General features: G+C 36.8%; 1 protein-coding gene across 4 annotated transcripts in view; it reads right to left on the minus strand.

The window, feature by feature from the left end:
- LOC306879123 (ecotropic viral integration site 5 protein homolog) overlaps positions 1-15,206 on the minus strand; it is a 53,671-nt gene that overhangs the window by 29,576 nt on the left and 8,889 nt on the right. For all 4 annotated transcript variants that reach the window (XM_079431846.1, XM_079431844.1, XM_079431848.1 and 1 more), the window contains exon 2: positions 2,667-2,893. In XM_079431846.1, coding sequence (XP_079287972.1) covers positions 2,667-2,893 — 227 coding nt within the window. The remainder of the gene's footprint in view (positions 1-2,666; positions 2,894-15,206) is intronic.

Genomic DNA, 15,206 nt, shown 5'->3' on the forward strand with positions numbered 1-15,206 from the left:
TCAATAATTAATGAGGAAAGGGGCAGGGCTTTGATCTGCCAACACTATTTCAAATTAATGCTCACAAAAAGGTCAGCATGCCCATTAACACTTTAAAACAGCCAGGAAATCAGCTGAAGGTGCTGATACAGTCACCAATTCTTCTTGTGTGAAACCAGGAAGGAAAAGGCCTTATTTTATCATTTTATTACATCTCCTTCCTGCTTTCTAATGTGGCAATTTAAGTCAATTTAGCTTAATTAAAAAGGTTTTCCAAAGCAAGCAAGGTTTAAATGTCTTGTCAATGTTTTACTCAGCATTGTCATAATGCTCACATGATAGCAAAGCAGAGGCTTGTGTTGACTCGAGAGGGGGAGACACTCTCTGACATGTGCCAGGCAGCATTACACTAATGGCATGAGTACTGTGGGAGACAGCAGGTGATAGGGCATTGTTAGTCATCTCTGGGACCAGCTGTATTCTCCAGCTGTCCTGATGAAGGCTGGGGTCAGAGGTCAGCTGGCCTGAGCACCACTCCCACTCTGCTATTTAATAAAGGTCACAGATCAAACTGGGTTAACATAGTAAATCTGAAGGGAATAAGATGGAAAAAGCACAAATACACAACAATATTTGATCATTTCTAATGCAGAACAAATGTGAAATATGTAGCAAATCATTAATATTTTATATGAATGAGTTTGCAGTAAATCAGCTAACATATTGGCCCATGTATACCATTACCATAAATAATGTTGCTGTTAATATTTTTTAACTTTTTTTTAGGTTTGATCAGATATTACACAAAAAAAAGTTTGATGTCAATAAATGAATACTTTAATTCAGCAAGGACACATTAAATTGGTCAAAAGTAATTAATTACATTTTAAATTATTTGAAAATATTAAAGTTAAATTGTAATTAGATGTTGACATATGGGTTTTTCTCTGGCCGATGCCGATATTTAGAAATCAGGGCAGCCGATGGCCGATATATGATGCCGATTTTTTGGCCGATATGTTTTTTCTTTCTTTTTTTTCCCCCCTTCCTCTCAGGGATGTTCATTTTTTTTCATTAATTTATCAAAATATTTAAAAAGGTTTGCTGCATGGTTAAAATATGTTGTGCGTATAAAAAATTGTTTTTTAGAGCGAGAGAGAGTAATATAATATAATATATGATAATTAATATATATATATATATATATATATATATATATATATATATATATATATATATATATATTAATATATATTAGCTCTACCAGGTAGTTCTCTCTTCAAAAAGTTAACAGGCAGAGGGGGGACATCACAGGGTTATCCATTGTGCCAGTGGAATGGCAATCTGCTTGCTGCACGAGGCAGCATCACGTGTTGCTTGCAGACCCGCCTGTATATTAATCGGCCTAATTTGCAGCACAATCGGCCGATGCCTATTAATAAAAAAAATGCCAAAAATCGGCCAATCAATTGGTCGACCTCTAATTGTAATAATATTTCATAATAATACTGTTTTACTCTATGTAAATGCAGGCTTAAGGTCCTTGCACACCAAGTCCGAAATTTCTTTTATTTATTTTTTTCGTATTCGTCATCCTTTTCTATCAAAATGCTTGCTATGGATGTGAAAAATCAGAAAATCGAACCTGGTCCGATTTTTTTATGACAGACGAAAGTTTCGGAGGCAGTGTGTAAACATGATTGACAACATGGGGTCATATTTTTTTTTTTACGAGAATTTCGGACTCAGTGTGCAAAGACCTTTAGTGAACAAGAACCTTCTTTAAAAACGTTAAAAAAAAAAAAAAAACCTTTTACCAAGCCCACACCTTAGATCAGTAGTGTGAAAGGAGGAATAGGATCAGGACACATCACTAGCAGGACTAGAACCAGTGTCGCTCACATGAATAATTTGGAGCAAATTCACCAACCATGATTATGACATTTCCTTCAACTGTATGTGAGCAACTCTCACACTTGCTATCATGTCAACAAGTGAGAAGATTGTGGATTACAGGAGAACTGAAACTGGCAGACAGACAGTTCCCTAGACCCTCATCTCCCGCAGGTTCTATATTTGGAAAAGTTCTGTGCCATCACTTGTCTGAGAACACAACACAGCCACCCCAGCAAAGGCTTTCACTGTGTTAACATCATGTCAGTGCTCTTGACATATCACTGTTTGTACAAGGGAGCATGCTAAATTTGGACCACACCAGAAAAGCTGGACAAGACTAGAGCTCCTCAACACAAGGATGGACAAACTTTAAAATGAAAGTCTGTAAGTCTAAAGCCAAACAACTGCACAAAAAAAAAAAGGCTGTAGACATTTATAACTTCCTGCTTTTCAGCATTAAAGAATTCATAAACCTATAATGCAATAAAGTTGTTCCGTTCATCTACAATGACCTTAAATCAAATCAAAGATTAATCCTTTAAGCAGTAAAAGTACGCACGTGAGTAATAATTTAACAAAAAGAGATAATTTACAACTAATATATTTATTTGCATATGCCACTTGTCTGCAACATAGATGGTGTAACACCCAATATACACTGCAATTTGACCAAATGGTGCTCCCAAAATACTTATGAGAATGGGATAATTGTTCAAGTGTTGTGCTTTGGCAAACGCTAAAGATGAAGACTTGAAACAAATCCTCCAGATGATATTGGGTGACACTCGTACCTGTTCTGTTCCTCTAGTTTGGCCAACAGCTCCACATCATCCGGGCTGAGCTGGGATGGGGAGGCTGAGGAGGGCGAGGACAGTGAGGCCGTGGATGAAGCCACAGTGGTGTGCAGCGAGGAGGGGGTGACCACCTGACTAGCCATCTGACTCACCGTGAGCGACACTGAGTTCTTCACCCATGAAAGAGTCGAACTCAGCTTGCCTGCAACCTTGTCTGTCGCCACCTTTGGAAAAATTAAAGAAACTTGTTTAATTGTGAAAAGTAATTCAGAAAACATCTTAAAGTCTTGATTTTAGTAAACTAAAGCCGGGAAATTATACATTTATTTTTATAAAAAGTGCTTCTTTATATAATATATGATTTGTCAAACAACATGATAGTTTCAGGGTTTAGACTCTAAAACAATGTACAGATATTTGAAATAATCATCATGTTGGTGGCACCAATAGCCTCATGGGCAGTGCGTCGACATGTAGCGTCATTGCGCTTCGGGCGTCCCTTGTTCGAGCCCTGGCTTGCAGACCTTTCCCGATCCCATCCCCCCCTCTCTCTCCCACTTCGCTTCCTGTCTCACTACTATACTATCAATAAAAGACGAAAATGGCAAAAAATAAATCTTCAAAATCAATTTAAAAAAATTATCATCATGTGTTCTTCTAGATCTTTTTTTTGTTGTTATTTTCAATTGATTCTAACACCTAATGCAATAGTGAAAACACATTTTTATGTAAACCTATAAGCTACATAAATGGCATTATAAATTGGTAGATATTGAAAAATGAAATTGAACAATGCAATAAACTGTGGAACCAACTGAGACCATTTCTTCAATAAGATGCATTAAAAAAAAAACAACAACGAATGATTTCATCTTTGCTAGCAAGTATGCTGAGATGGCCTGACAACTGAGAACCTACATTTCTCACACAGACATTCTTCACGTATGGAAAAATTCAGGTCAGTAACAGCTTTGTGCGGTCCAATATTTGAATGTGGAAAGTTCTCAATACCGCATACAACACACTGGTTTTCATACTTGGCTTGGACTGTACTGTGCAATTGTTAACTTTCCCTTTTATAATACCTTTTTTTGGTCTATGACTTTAAAAACACCCATAAAAGCACCATTTTAAAACTAAAAAATTTCACCCAAAATAAAAAAAATGAATTTCTTCCACAGAACACAAAAGGATATACTGAGGAATTTTGATGACCAAACAGTTGTGGTTACCAAAATTTAAAAAAATTAAAAATGGAAAATTACACTTCCCACAATATCTTTTTTTTTTTTGGTCCACAGAAAAGTCAGTAATACAGGTTTGGAAAGACATGAGGGAGAGCAAATTGTGACAATTTAAATTTTTGGGTGAACTAACCCTTTAAGAACTTGTGAACACGCTTGCCGTTAATACCGCATCCTGTTCAGGACATTCAAAAGAAAAAAAAAAAAAGACGAGATGTACAATTTTTACAAAACATTCACATATTTTGTGGGTTTGAAATTAACAACCAGCAACAGCCAAATCCAGATGCTCTTTGCCAGCCACAGTGGTGTGTGACCTGCAAGACATGTCAGACTGACATGACTGAAATGTTGCTGCAATGACTAACTTTTTAGATTATATTTCTATTATATATTTTAGATTAAATTTCTTTTTGGAAAACCAAAATATTGATACCTCGTCTTCCACTATTTGTGGACATGTGTAATTATTTGTCCACTAAAATGTTCTATAATTGAAAACCTCCCCACCACTAAACCAATTATTACTTGTCTCTGACTAAACAGGACCACCTTACTCATTCAATGAAAAATATGCTATGTCAACAGGAAAGAAAACTGTATTTGTGAAGCCATTTTATAGGCTCTTTAAACTGTGTAAAGGGTTTTATAAAACACTCATTCCTTACAGCTACAAGAGCAAAGTGGTTTACTAGGTCATTAGTTAGGCGTGTACACCATAGATTGGAAACTGATGCCATTTGTCGTTCTATATTTTCAAATACGAATTCTAAAAGGTTTGGACTAACTAAATGTTTGATGTCGTTGTGTACTTTCCACCAGAACTCACACAAACTCACAATGAAATGAAGACATTAAAAAGGCACCAAGCAGAAACGTATATCAACTGACAGTACGGAAAACCTTAAGACAACTGGGAAAAGCAGGCCAGAACACTGTAACATTAGAAAGCCAAGAACTCTCCTCCATCTAGGATTTCCTTGGTATACTTTGCTCTTACCTGAAGAAAGATGTCACCCTAGCTGAGGTCCTCGCTAATTCCATAAACAAATCCACTGGTGAAATAACAGGCAAATCACAAGAGTCTTCCGTCTTCAAACACCATCAGCAGCTTTGCCAATTCCAAAAGTCACACTGCTGTGTAGGTGTCACCTGGGGTCAAAGTGCTCAAGTGCTCATGACACTGAGGCAGCTGTAAAGCAGACAGAAGCAGTATAAGCTTCTGCTTTCCCTTTTACAGCGGTAGTAACGCTAATTCATGCCTTGGAATTCACCCTACAGAAAAAAATATATATATTTTCCTGCAAAACGTCTGTGACGTCTGACCTCACCGCACCGAGCTTCACGACATAAGGGAGTTGTAATGATAAACCCAGGGGAAGTCTACCTCTGCACAACAAAGCAGGTTTCTCATTTGCATGCTGCACTTCTCTGAATCCTCTACAAGACAGATCACGTTTCCTCTTGCAATCTCCATTTCTGACAAATTATGACCACATGCCTATGCACGGCTTCTGTGGTTTTACAAACCACCAAACTTTTATAGTATTCCCCAGCAAAATGCCTAGAAATGACTCGAAGTAGCCAAGGTTGGAAACACCCTTTCTTAGATAGTGTTACAGTCAGAAGAGTTACACGGAAAGAGGTGGGGCATAAACAGGAACACCAGTGCAGTTACAAATGAAGGAGCAGTCTAAGGATTGACAGGTGTCAATAAAATTCATATACATTGATTGTATAATTATATAAAATGCATAAAATTACAATCTATAATATACACCATATATTACATTTTTCTCTATTTAATTGCATTTTATTGAGTGTGTGCGTTTTAATTCATAAGCCCTTTGTGTGCATTGTAAAAATAAAAATGAAGATTATTGGAGTATGTTTTAAGAAAATATTTTATTTCAGTCTTTCTATTTAAATGTTTCACATTTAATTCAATGTTCTACTTAACGTTTCTTGAGAATTTTACCAGCAATTACTCAGCGAAAACTGAATGAAGTCGTTATATTTGTTTTCTTTGCACACAAAAAGTATTCTCGTTGCTTCGTAAAATTGCGGTTGAACGCCTGATGTCTCATGGACTTTTTAAAATAATGTCCATACTACGTTTCTGGGCCTGGAAACATTTCAGCTATGTTGCTGTCTATCACTCTTAAAAATGCTGGGTTAACTACAACCCAGCGCTGGGTAAAATATGGACGAACCCAGAAATTAGGTTGTTTTTACCCAGCAGTTGGGTTACTGCCCAGAAGGTTGGGTTAAACATTTAACCCAGCTGTTGGTTGAAAACAACCCGGCATGTGTTCTGAACAATATTTAACCCAGCATTTTTTAGCGTGTATGCAAGCTCAGAAAGCTCTCGGATTTCATCAAAAATATCTTAATTTGTGTTCCGAATATGAATGAAGGCCATACAGGTTTGGAACGACATGAGGGTGAGCAATTAATGACAGAATTTTCATTTTTGGGAAACTATCCTTTTAACAACAATATATAATATGAATTACAGCTTTTAGTTGGGTAATAATCAACCAATACATAAGCAATAGTTGAGTTGAAATCTCATAAGCCACATGCCTCATTGTGCACCAAATAGAACTGGCCAGTTTGTCTGAGATCTGCCTCAATCATTATGGCAACAGCTGTACCGCTTTCATACAGCTGTTAACTGTTTCTGTGCATTAGGAGTTGCACACACAAATACAATCTGCCCAGCTTCATAAACCGAAATCAAACTTCAGAGCCCTCCCTGCTGATCTACCCATGAGTGCAGTCTTTTATATATATCATGCAACACATAAGAAAGTAAAAGGAACTGACCTGTCACACCACATCACAGACTGTATCATTCTCTCAGCTGTGGTACATGTCTGACTGACTGAGCATGCTAGCACTGTCAGAGAGGTGAGTCAATACTGTAAGCAAAGAAAGCATCATTTGGGTAAGCATGCCTTAGCCTCTCAGGAGAACGAGGGTTTTCATACACTGAGGAGGAGAGTAACTGCTAGGAAACAGAACAATATCACTTCCTCTGCTCTGGCCTTCTAAATGATTCATGCAGAGGTGCTGGGCTGTGTTTGCTGAACAAGACAAAAAAAAAAAGACGAAGTTAAGGCCTCATGCATTTTCATTATGTTTAATTAAATTTCCCAGGTATCCCTCTTCGAACAGTGGAACTGCTGTTAGTAAAAACACAAACAGGTACATAAAGGCAAGTATGACACATATGCAATATGTGCCACAGACATGAAAATGTCCAGGGCTACCAAAATGTATCACTGCCCTGCCCGACGGGCTACCTTAAATACAGGGCTCCCACGCAATGTTCCTTCTAAGCTGATCGCGCGCGCGACCACGCTCTTCTTCCACCGCTGCCGCACAGAAGAAATAATGTCCCTCGCGCACACAAAAATTAGTTGGGAAGCCATTGCATTGAATGCCGCAGTAAAAAGGAAAGGTTTTTTATATTTAACTTACAGATCTCAGCTTAAGTTTTGCTTCAGTTTCTATTCTATTCTATTCTATTCTATTCTATCAGTCAAAATTGTTTGCTTTGATAATATATTATGTTAGGGCTATATTATAAACCTGATAAATTATTGACCTTGTTTTTGAGTCTTTGACGTTGAGTCTCTTGCTCATTAAGGCTGTATTCATTTCAAAAATACAGAAAAAACTGTTATATAGTGAAATATTATTGCAATTTCTAATATTGGTTTCCTATTTTAATACCTATACTATAAAATAGCATTTATTCCTGTGATCAAAGCTGAATTTTCAGCATCATTACTCCAGTCTTCAGTGTCCTATGATCCTTCAGAAATCATTCTATACGGATTTATTATCGGTGTTGAAACTGTTGTGGTGCTTTTGTTTACTTTTTCTTTGATTAATAAAAAAAAATTAAAAGAACAGCATTTATTCAAAATAGAAATATTTTCTAACAATAGAAGTCTTTACTAGGGCTGGGCGATAAAACGATAATGATATGTATCGCGATAGACACGTGAACGATATCAATAAAAAATGTGTTCGATAAAACGTTCGATATTTTTTATTCTTCGTCGGAAGAAAACAAAGGCTGCGAAGCAAGTTTGGTTGCATTAACAAAGGCACTCGCTCTCTGGTAACCTAGCAACGTAGGGAGTGACACGCTAACAGCCAATCATGTAACAGTATCATGTTTGGTTGCGCCATATCGTTGTCTCGTGTCTAAGTGCGCACGCGCAAAAAAAAAAAAAAAGTGCGCACGCGCGGCTGAGAGTGCACGTCTGCAGCCAGACCCTATTGGCTGGTCTGATGGATTCCTCTTCATAAGCAGAAAATGAGTGCCGCAGCGAGCGAGGAAATTGTAAATAAAAGAGAAAGTCAGCTCCCAGTATGGCAGTTTTTGGATATTATAAGTCTGACCCTAGTCAGACCAAATGTCGTCTGCAAATTATGCAAGACCGTCGTCCCCGCCAAGACTGGTAATACCACGAACTTGAAGTACCACCTTAAAAAAAATATCAATAATTATCGATATCGACCGATATGAAACACTGATATCGTGATACAGTTTTCAGCCATATCGCCCAGCCCTAGTCTTTACTATCAATTTTATCCATTTAACACATCCTTGCTGAATAAAGTTTCTTTAACTTTATTTAAATTTTTTAAAAGTATCTTTAAAAAAGAAAGAAAAATATTTCTGACCCCAAACTTTTGAATAGTTTATATTGTAACAAAATTTCTATTTTGACTAAACACTGTTCTTTTTAACTTTTTTTTAAAACAGGTCCCAAAAAATACAGTATAAAAAAGCAGTACAACTGTTTTCAACATTGATTAAAAATCAGCATATTAGAATGATTTCTAAAGGATCATGTGACTCATGCTGCTTTGCTTCACAGGATCATACTGCTTTGCTTCACAGGAATTAATAAAATTTTAAGGTATATTAAAATAGAAAACATTTATTTTAAATTGCAATAACATTTCACAATATTATTTTGTGAAATACTGAATATTATTTGTTATCAGATAGATACAGCCTTGATGAGCATAAGAAAGTTCTTTAAAAAACTTTATTGATCCAAACTTTTGAACTGCAGTGTATTGTACAGTAAAAATGTTTTCTCAGGTAACCTAAAATGTACATCATTTAGTTACATCAAGGGTCAAATCAAATATAAATAGCACATTAAAGTTAAAAGTTACACACTTTTTTGTGTGCGTGCTGTACAGGTCTGGTATAAAGAAAGTTTTTGCTCAGGTGCCCGAAATGTCCGCCCGATAGAGAAAAGTTTTACTCCGCAAGAAAAAAAACACAAGAGGGAACATTGCTCCCACGTGTCCTTAAATTTGATGCAACTAAACTGAAGAGTTTTTAAGGTCTTAGACAGTTTTAAATACGTTAAATGGTATAAGAAATAATTTTTCAAATTGCCTTAAATAGATTAAGAATTCTGCAAATACCTTGTAAATAGTAAAATAAAACTCTGTCCTTGATATTCGTTGATATTTGTGTATTGAAAATGTTTTTGATTGACATTTAGAAATTTTGCGAGCCCTGATGTCAGTTAAAAGACATGAAGTCATCTGACATGAAAAGATGTTGCAAAAAAACAGAACTTGAAACCTGTGCAGTCTTGCACAATATACATACTGTAGAAGCAAACAACTTTAATATTTTAGTTAATAACACATTAATTGCAAGTAACACTTTTTAAAGTGAGGGCGAACATAAAAATGGTATATATAATGCACTTTTGTACTCCAAATTAGGGAAGTGTGAGTAATTAAGTGCAGAATGAGTAGCCAACTAGTAAAAATTCAACAAGTCACTTTTTTGCTGTTTTTATTATTCATTTTTTATTTATCATTGTATTGTAATATACAATATCATTGTAATATTTATTTTCAGAAATGCATAGCTTTAAGTTAGAATTGTTAAAATGTTATAACATTTATTATACTCCAAGAAAAGCCTGTAAAAATAGGGCCAAAAGTAGTATTAATATGAAGGAATTTTCAGTATTTATTTTTCCACAGGTGTTTAACCCGTATTTCGAATTATAGGCCTACATTCGTTTATAGTGGTGTTTTAGGGTTAAAGCAAATGTTGGTAAACTTTTACAATTTACAGTGGTGTGAAAAAGTCTTGGCCCCTTCCTGATTTTTTTATTTTTTTGCATGTCTGTCACACTTTAATGTTTCAGATCATGAAACTAATTTAAATATTAATCAAAGATAACAAGTAAACACAACATGCAGTTTTTGAATGAAGGTTTTTATAATGAAGGGAAAACAAACTCCAAACCCACATGGCGTGAAAAAGTGCTTGCCCCCTAAACCTAGTAACTGGTTGGGCCACCCTTAGCAGCAACAACTGCAATCAAGCGTTTGCGATAACTTGCTATGAGTCTGTTACAGCGCTGTGGAGGAATTTTGGCCCACTCATCTTGGCAGAATTGTTGTAATTCAGCCACATTGGAGGGTTTGAGAGCATGAACCACATTTTTAAGGTCATGCCACAGAGGTGGATTTGCTGGTGTGTTTTGGATCATTGTCCTGCTGCAGAAACCAAGTTCGCTTCAGCTTGAGGTCACGAACAGATGGCCGGATATTGTCCTTCAGGATTTTTTGGTAGACGGCTGAATTCATGGTTCCATTTATCACAGCAAGTCTTCCAGGTCCTGAAGCAGCAAAACAGCCCCAGACCATCACACTACCACCACCATATTTTACTGCTGGTATGAAATGCTGTGTTACTTTTACACCAGATATAATGAGACACAAACCTTCCAAAAAGTTCAACTTTTGTCTCGTCAGTCCACAGAGTATTTTCCCAAATGTCTTGGGGGATCATCAAGATGTTTTCTGGCAAAACTGAGACGAGCCTTTATGTTCTTTTTGCTCAGCAGCGGTTTTCGTCTTGGAACTCTGCCATGCAGGCCATTTTTGACCAGTCTCTTTCTTATGGTGGAGTCATGAACACTGACCTTAACTGAGGCAAGTGAGGCCTGCAGTTCTTTACATGATGTTGTGGGGTCTTTTGTGACCTCTTGGATGAGTCGTCGCTGCACTCTTGTGGTAATTTTGGTCGGCCGGCCACTCCTGAGAAGGTTCACCACTGTTCCATGTTTTCTCCATTTGTGGATAAAGGCTCTCACTGTGGTTCGCTGGAGTCCCAAAGCTTTAGAAATGGCTTTATAACCTTTTCCAGACTGATAGATCTCAATTATTTTCTTTCTCATTTGTTCCTGAATTTCTTTGGATCTCAACATGATGTATAGCTTTTGAGGATCTTTGGTCTACTTCACTTTGTCAGGCAGGTCCTATTTAAGTGATCTCTTGATTGCGAACAGGTGTGGCAGTAATCAGGCCTGGATGTGCCTAGAGAAACTGAACTCAGGTGTGATAAACCACAGTTATGTTTTAACAGGGGAAGGGGGGGGGCAAGCACTTTTTCACACAGGGCCATGTGGGTTTGGATTTTGTTTTCCCTTCATAAAAAAAAACCCTTCATTTAAAAACTGCATGTTGTGTTTACTTGTGTTATCTTTGATTCATATTTAAATTTGTTTGATGATCTGAAACATTAAAGTGTGACAAACATGCAATAAAATAAAAAATCAGGAAGAGGGCCAACACTTTTTCACACCACTGTATGTAAAGTTTGTGAATAAAATAAATTTTTAAATACTATTTAAACAGTAGTTTTGTCAAGTGTTGTCAAGTACGTACAATCAATTTCACAAAACAGACAGCCCTATTAGATATTTAAAAATACTGTGATCCTTTTTTTCTCTGCACTGGATAAACAGAGGGGCATATTTCTTGGACAAAGACACATTAATTCATGACTCAAGTTTCTGTTGTGAGTGACCTCCACCTGACAGTGATATACTGTCAATAAAAGCCCCCAACAGTCAGACTTTGGCTAATCCTGGAAGGAGAACAAGAAAATTATGTGCATGCACTTTCTATCCACACTGCTGGAAGTTCAGGAGAAGGAAAAAAACAGACTACATGGACTTTTGAACATGCTGAAGTCAACACAATGTTTTCCAGCAACCCATTAACTGCCCAGAGGTACAAATGCAGAGTGAGAGCCAGAGAAGAGTGTTCATTAGAGACAGAAAGCAAATAACAATAACAGAGTTTGTCATTATGTCAAGCTGTGTAGAAACCTACAGACACGCATGCTGGCACAGATCCTGTGTTGCACAGGAAACAGCAGCTATATGACCACCGGTTTTGGTGCTATGACCCTGTGCTGAACCTGCTAATGTAGCACAATACACAGAGTGATTCTCTACAGCTCGCTCCACAGAAAATCTTCTGATTGCAAAATGTATTGATAATAAAAAAAAGTGATGCCTCATAGGTGCTAATGAACAGAGGAAAGTGGACTGACTTGAGTCAGACATGCTGTCTAGACTGACTTGATTACGCATCAAAGTTAAAAATGACTGTTATGGTTTTTATTGCAGCATTCACCATTGTCATGATTACCCTCATGATATCTTGAATAATCATACCACGGCTATTTTCCATACAAAAACAGGTCATAAACAACCACATCCGTCAAGCTCCAATAAAGAAAAAAGTTTGACATAACTTTGGCACTATATTCAAAGTGATCTGAAGTCTTACAATAACTTTGTCAGAAAGAAAACACTAAGTAGCCTAGTCATTCATAATCTTCCCTCTAGTGAAGCATTTGTGGTCACATTCAATCCGACTGATGTCTCAACGTGTCACGCCAGGTTTTACATAATTTATATAAGGCCATTTAAATATCTAGGAAAGATTTATGAGTTGTTTCTCTTTTTTTGGTGGTTCTCCAGATTCTTCAAATGCTGTCCTTTTCTGCTTCATGGAAAAGAATAATAGCATATAGATTCATTGACATTAATGTGAATAAATAATAATAGTTTTGGTTTTGAGGTGAACCATTCCTTAAGAGCAATAGAAAAATGTCACTGTGCAAGTGCGAGCTGCCTCTCTGTGAGCGAAGAGAAAGCTGCGAGTCTGATTCCCTGCTAATTTTTAAAACCAAGCAAGCAGGAGGCGGTCATGTCTCTAGCTAAAGCTCTGTGGCCTCCACTGTTTGTTATGGATTCAGCTTCAGCTGTCCAAATAGTCCACAGGAGAGCCAACCTGCTGCCCTAACAACACACATCAATATAAAAAGACAGCTTTAAGACAACAACTGACAAACACGGCATGGGGTTATTTTGGAAAACAGCTATTTATCAACACCTGTTCACTACAAGGAAAATTATTTTGCTTTAAGACAAGGGAGAGGTTTAGGCATTGTGCTACAGGCAAATTCAATCAATATGCTCGGTTTATGTTACAATACACTGGAAGCCCACTAAAACGTTTGTGTTTTTCACAGTAACCAATTCCAGATTCACACTTATTCACATTAATTCAAGTTCACACTTATTCAAGTTTTAATGAGGCAGTCTGGGTGAAAACTGGATGGATAATATTTCTGATGACAAAATAATGTGCAGTGTACTAATGGATTCCTAATCTGCCATCCAATAACTGCAACAAGCTTTGTGCTTTGAAAATAAAGGTAGTCCAAGCGTTTCACATTTTGTTGTGTGGTTTTGACGATAATCAATGTTAACCAGCTATTTTAAAAAAACACTCTGGAGAGGAGCATTTTCTTACGTACATGCACTATTTCATATCCATTATATTTTTACTTAACCTGTTGTCTTCATTATTTTATGCATTTTTTAATAAATATGTCATGAAAACAAGCTATTACAGCTTGTAGCAAGTTTTTATTCTCATGTTTGGCAAGTGTTTGTCATGTTCTGACAAGAAAGAGTAGTAATAAAGAAATAAAGATTTGACGGTAACATTAGTATAGGGACCAATGCTCACTATTAACTAGTTGCTTCTTAGCATGCCTTTTATTAACATATTGGCTGTTTATTAGTACTTATAAAACACATTCTGCATGACCATATTCTACATCCCTAATCCTTCCCAATACCTAAACTTAACAACTACCTTACTAACTATTAATAAGCAGCAAATTAGGAGTTTGAGGCAAAAGCCGTAGTTAATGGTTTGTTAATAGCGAGAATTGGACCTTAAAATAAAGTGTGGCCAATTTGACATTTATCATGATACTGAAACTAATAATTTTTTGGCCATATCATCCAACCCTATTTTTCAAACCACTGTCCAATTTTTGCATGCAATATGTCTGCTTAGACCAATGCGTTTTAAAAACAAAACAATAGAGAAGCTCAATGAAACCAACTAATAAAAAAACAAACAAAGAACAACGAACAACGCCCACAACGTCCTCTGCTACACAGTCATCAATTAAAGACACTCTCTTCAGTGCAACTCCTTATCCATCCAGCTCGGAAAGGCACAAAAAAATAACAGATGCCGTTGCACACTTCTTAGCCAAAGACATGTGCCCCATTAGCACGGTTGAGAACGAAGGATTCAAAAAAATTATAAATACTCTGGACAAGCGTTATGCTTTGCCATCTCGACACTATTTCACAAGAGTTGCTCTGCCTGCTTTATATGAAAAATGCCGTGCAGAAGTGGCTAATGAAGTGTCAAAAGCAGAGTACTTCGCCACCACAACAGACCTATGGTCTAGCCGCACAATGGAGCCATACATTAGCTTAACGATACACTACATCAACGCCGATTTCAATATAAATACGAAATGTCTCCAAACTGCGTTTATTCCTGAAGACCATATCGGGCAAAACATAGCCCATGGACTCAGGGAAGCTATGGCTGCATGGGGTTTAAACGAGGAAAAGCTCACCTGCATCACTACAGACAATGCCGCAAACATAAAGCTGGCAGCTGAGGTAAATAGATGGATGAGGCTTCAGTGTTACGGGCACAGACTCCTTGGCCATAGGCGAGTAGGAATCCTTCATACAGATTATTTGTAATGTGGTGATTTAATTGCATGTTATTAAGTGATTTTAAAAACAGCAATAACAATACTAGAAATTATAGGCCAAGAAATTATTCCAATTTCTGTGCTAACCTTTTACTGTTATTATTATTACTATCACTTGAACTACTCTTTGATGCTTTCTTACTCTGTCTTAACAAATGAGACTTTGATGAAGGTTGCAATGATCATATTGTTGATACTAAATATTATTTATTGTAATCTTAGAGAATGCAATGAAGGATCATAAGATCGACAGTGCAATGGGGTCTGCAAGAAGCTCGTCAGCAGCTTTTCCTATAGTTGGAAAAAAAAAGAGGGAACTTGCAGAGGCACAGA

This window comes from Barbus barbus (assembly GCF_936440315.1).
Source record: "Barbus barbus genome assembly, chromosome: 13".
Classification (NCBI taxonomy): Eukaryota; Metazoa; Chordata; class Actinopteri; order Cypriniformes; family Cyprinidae; genus Barbus; species Barbus barbus.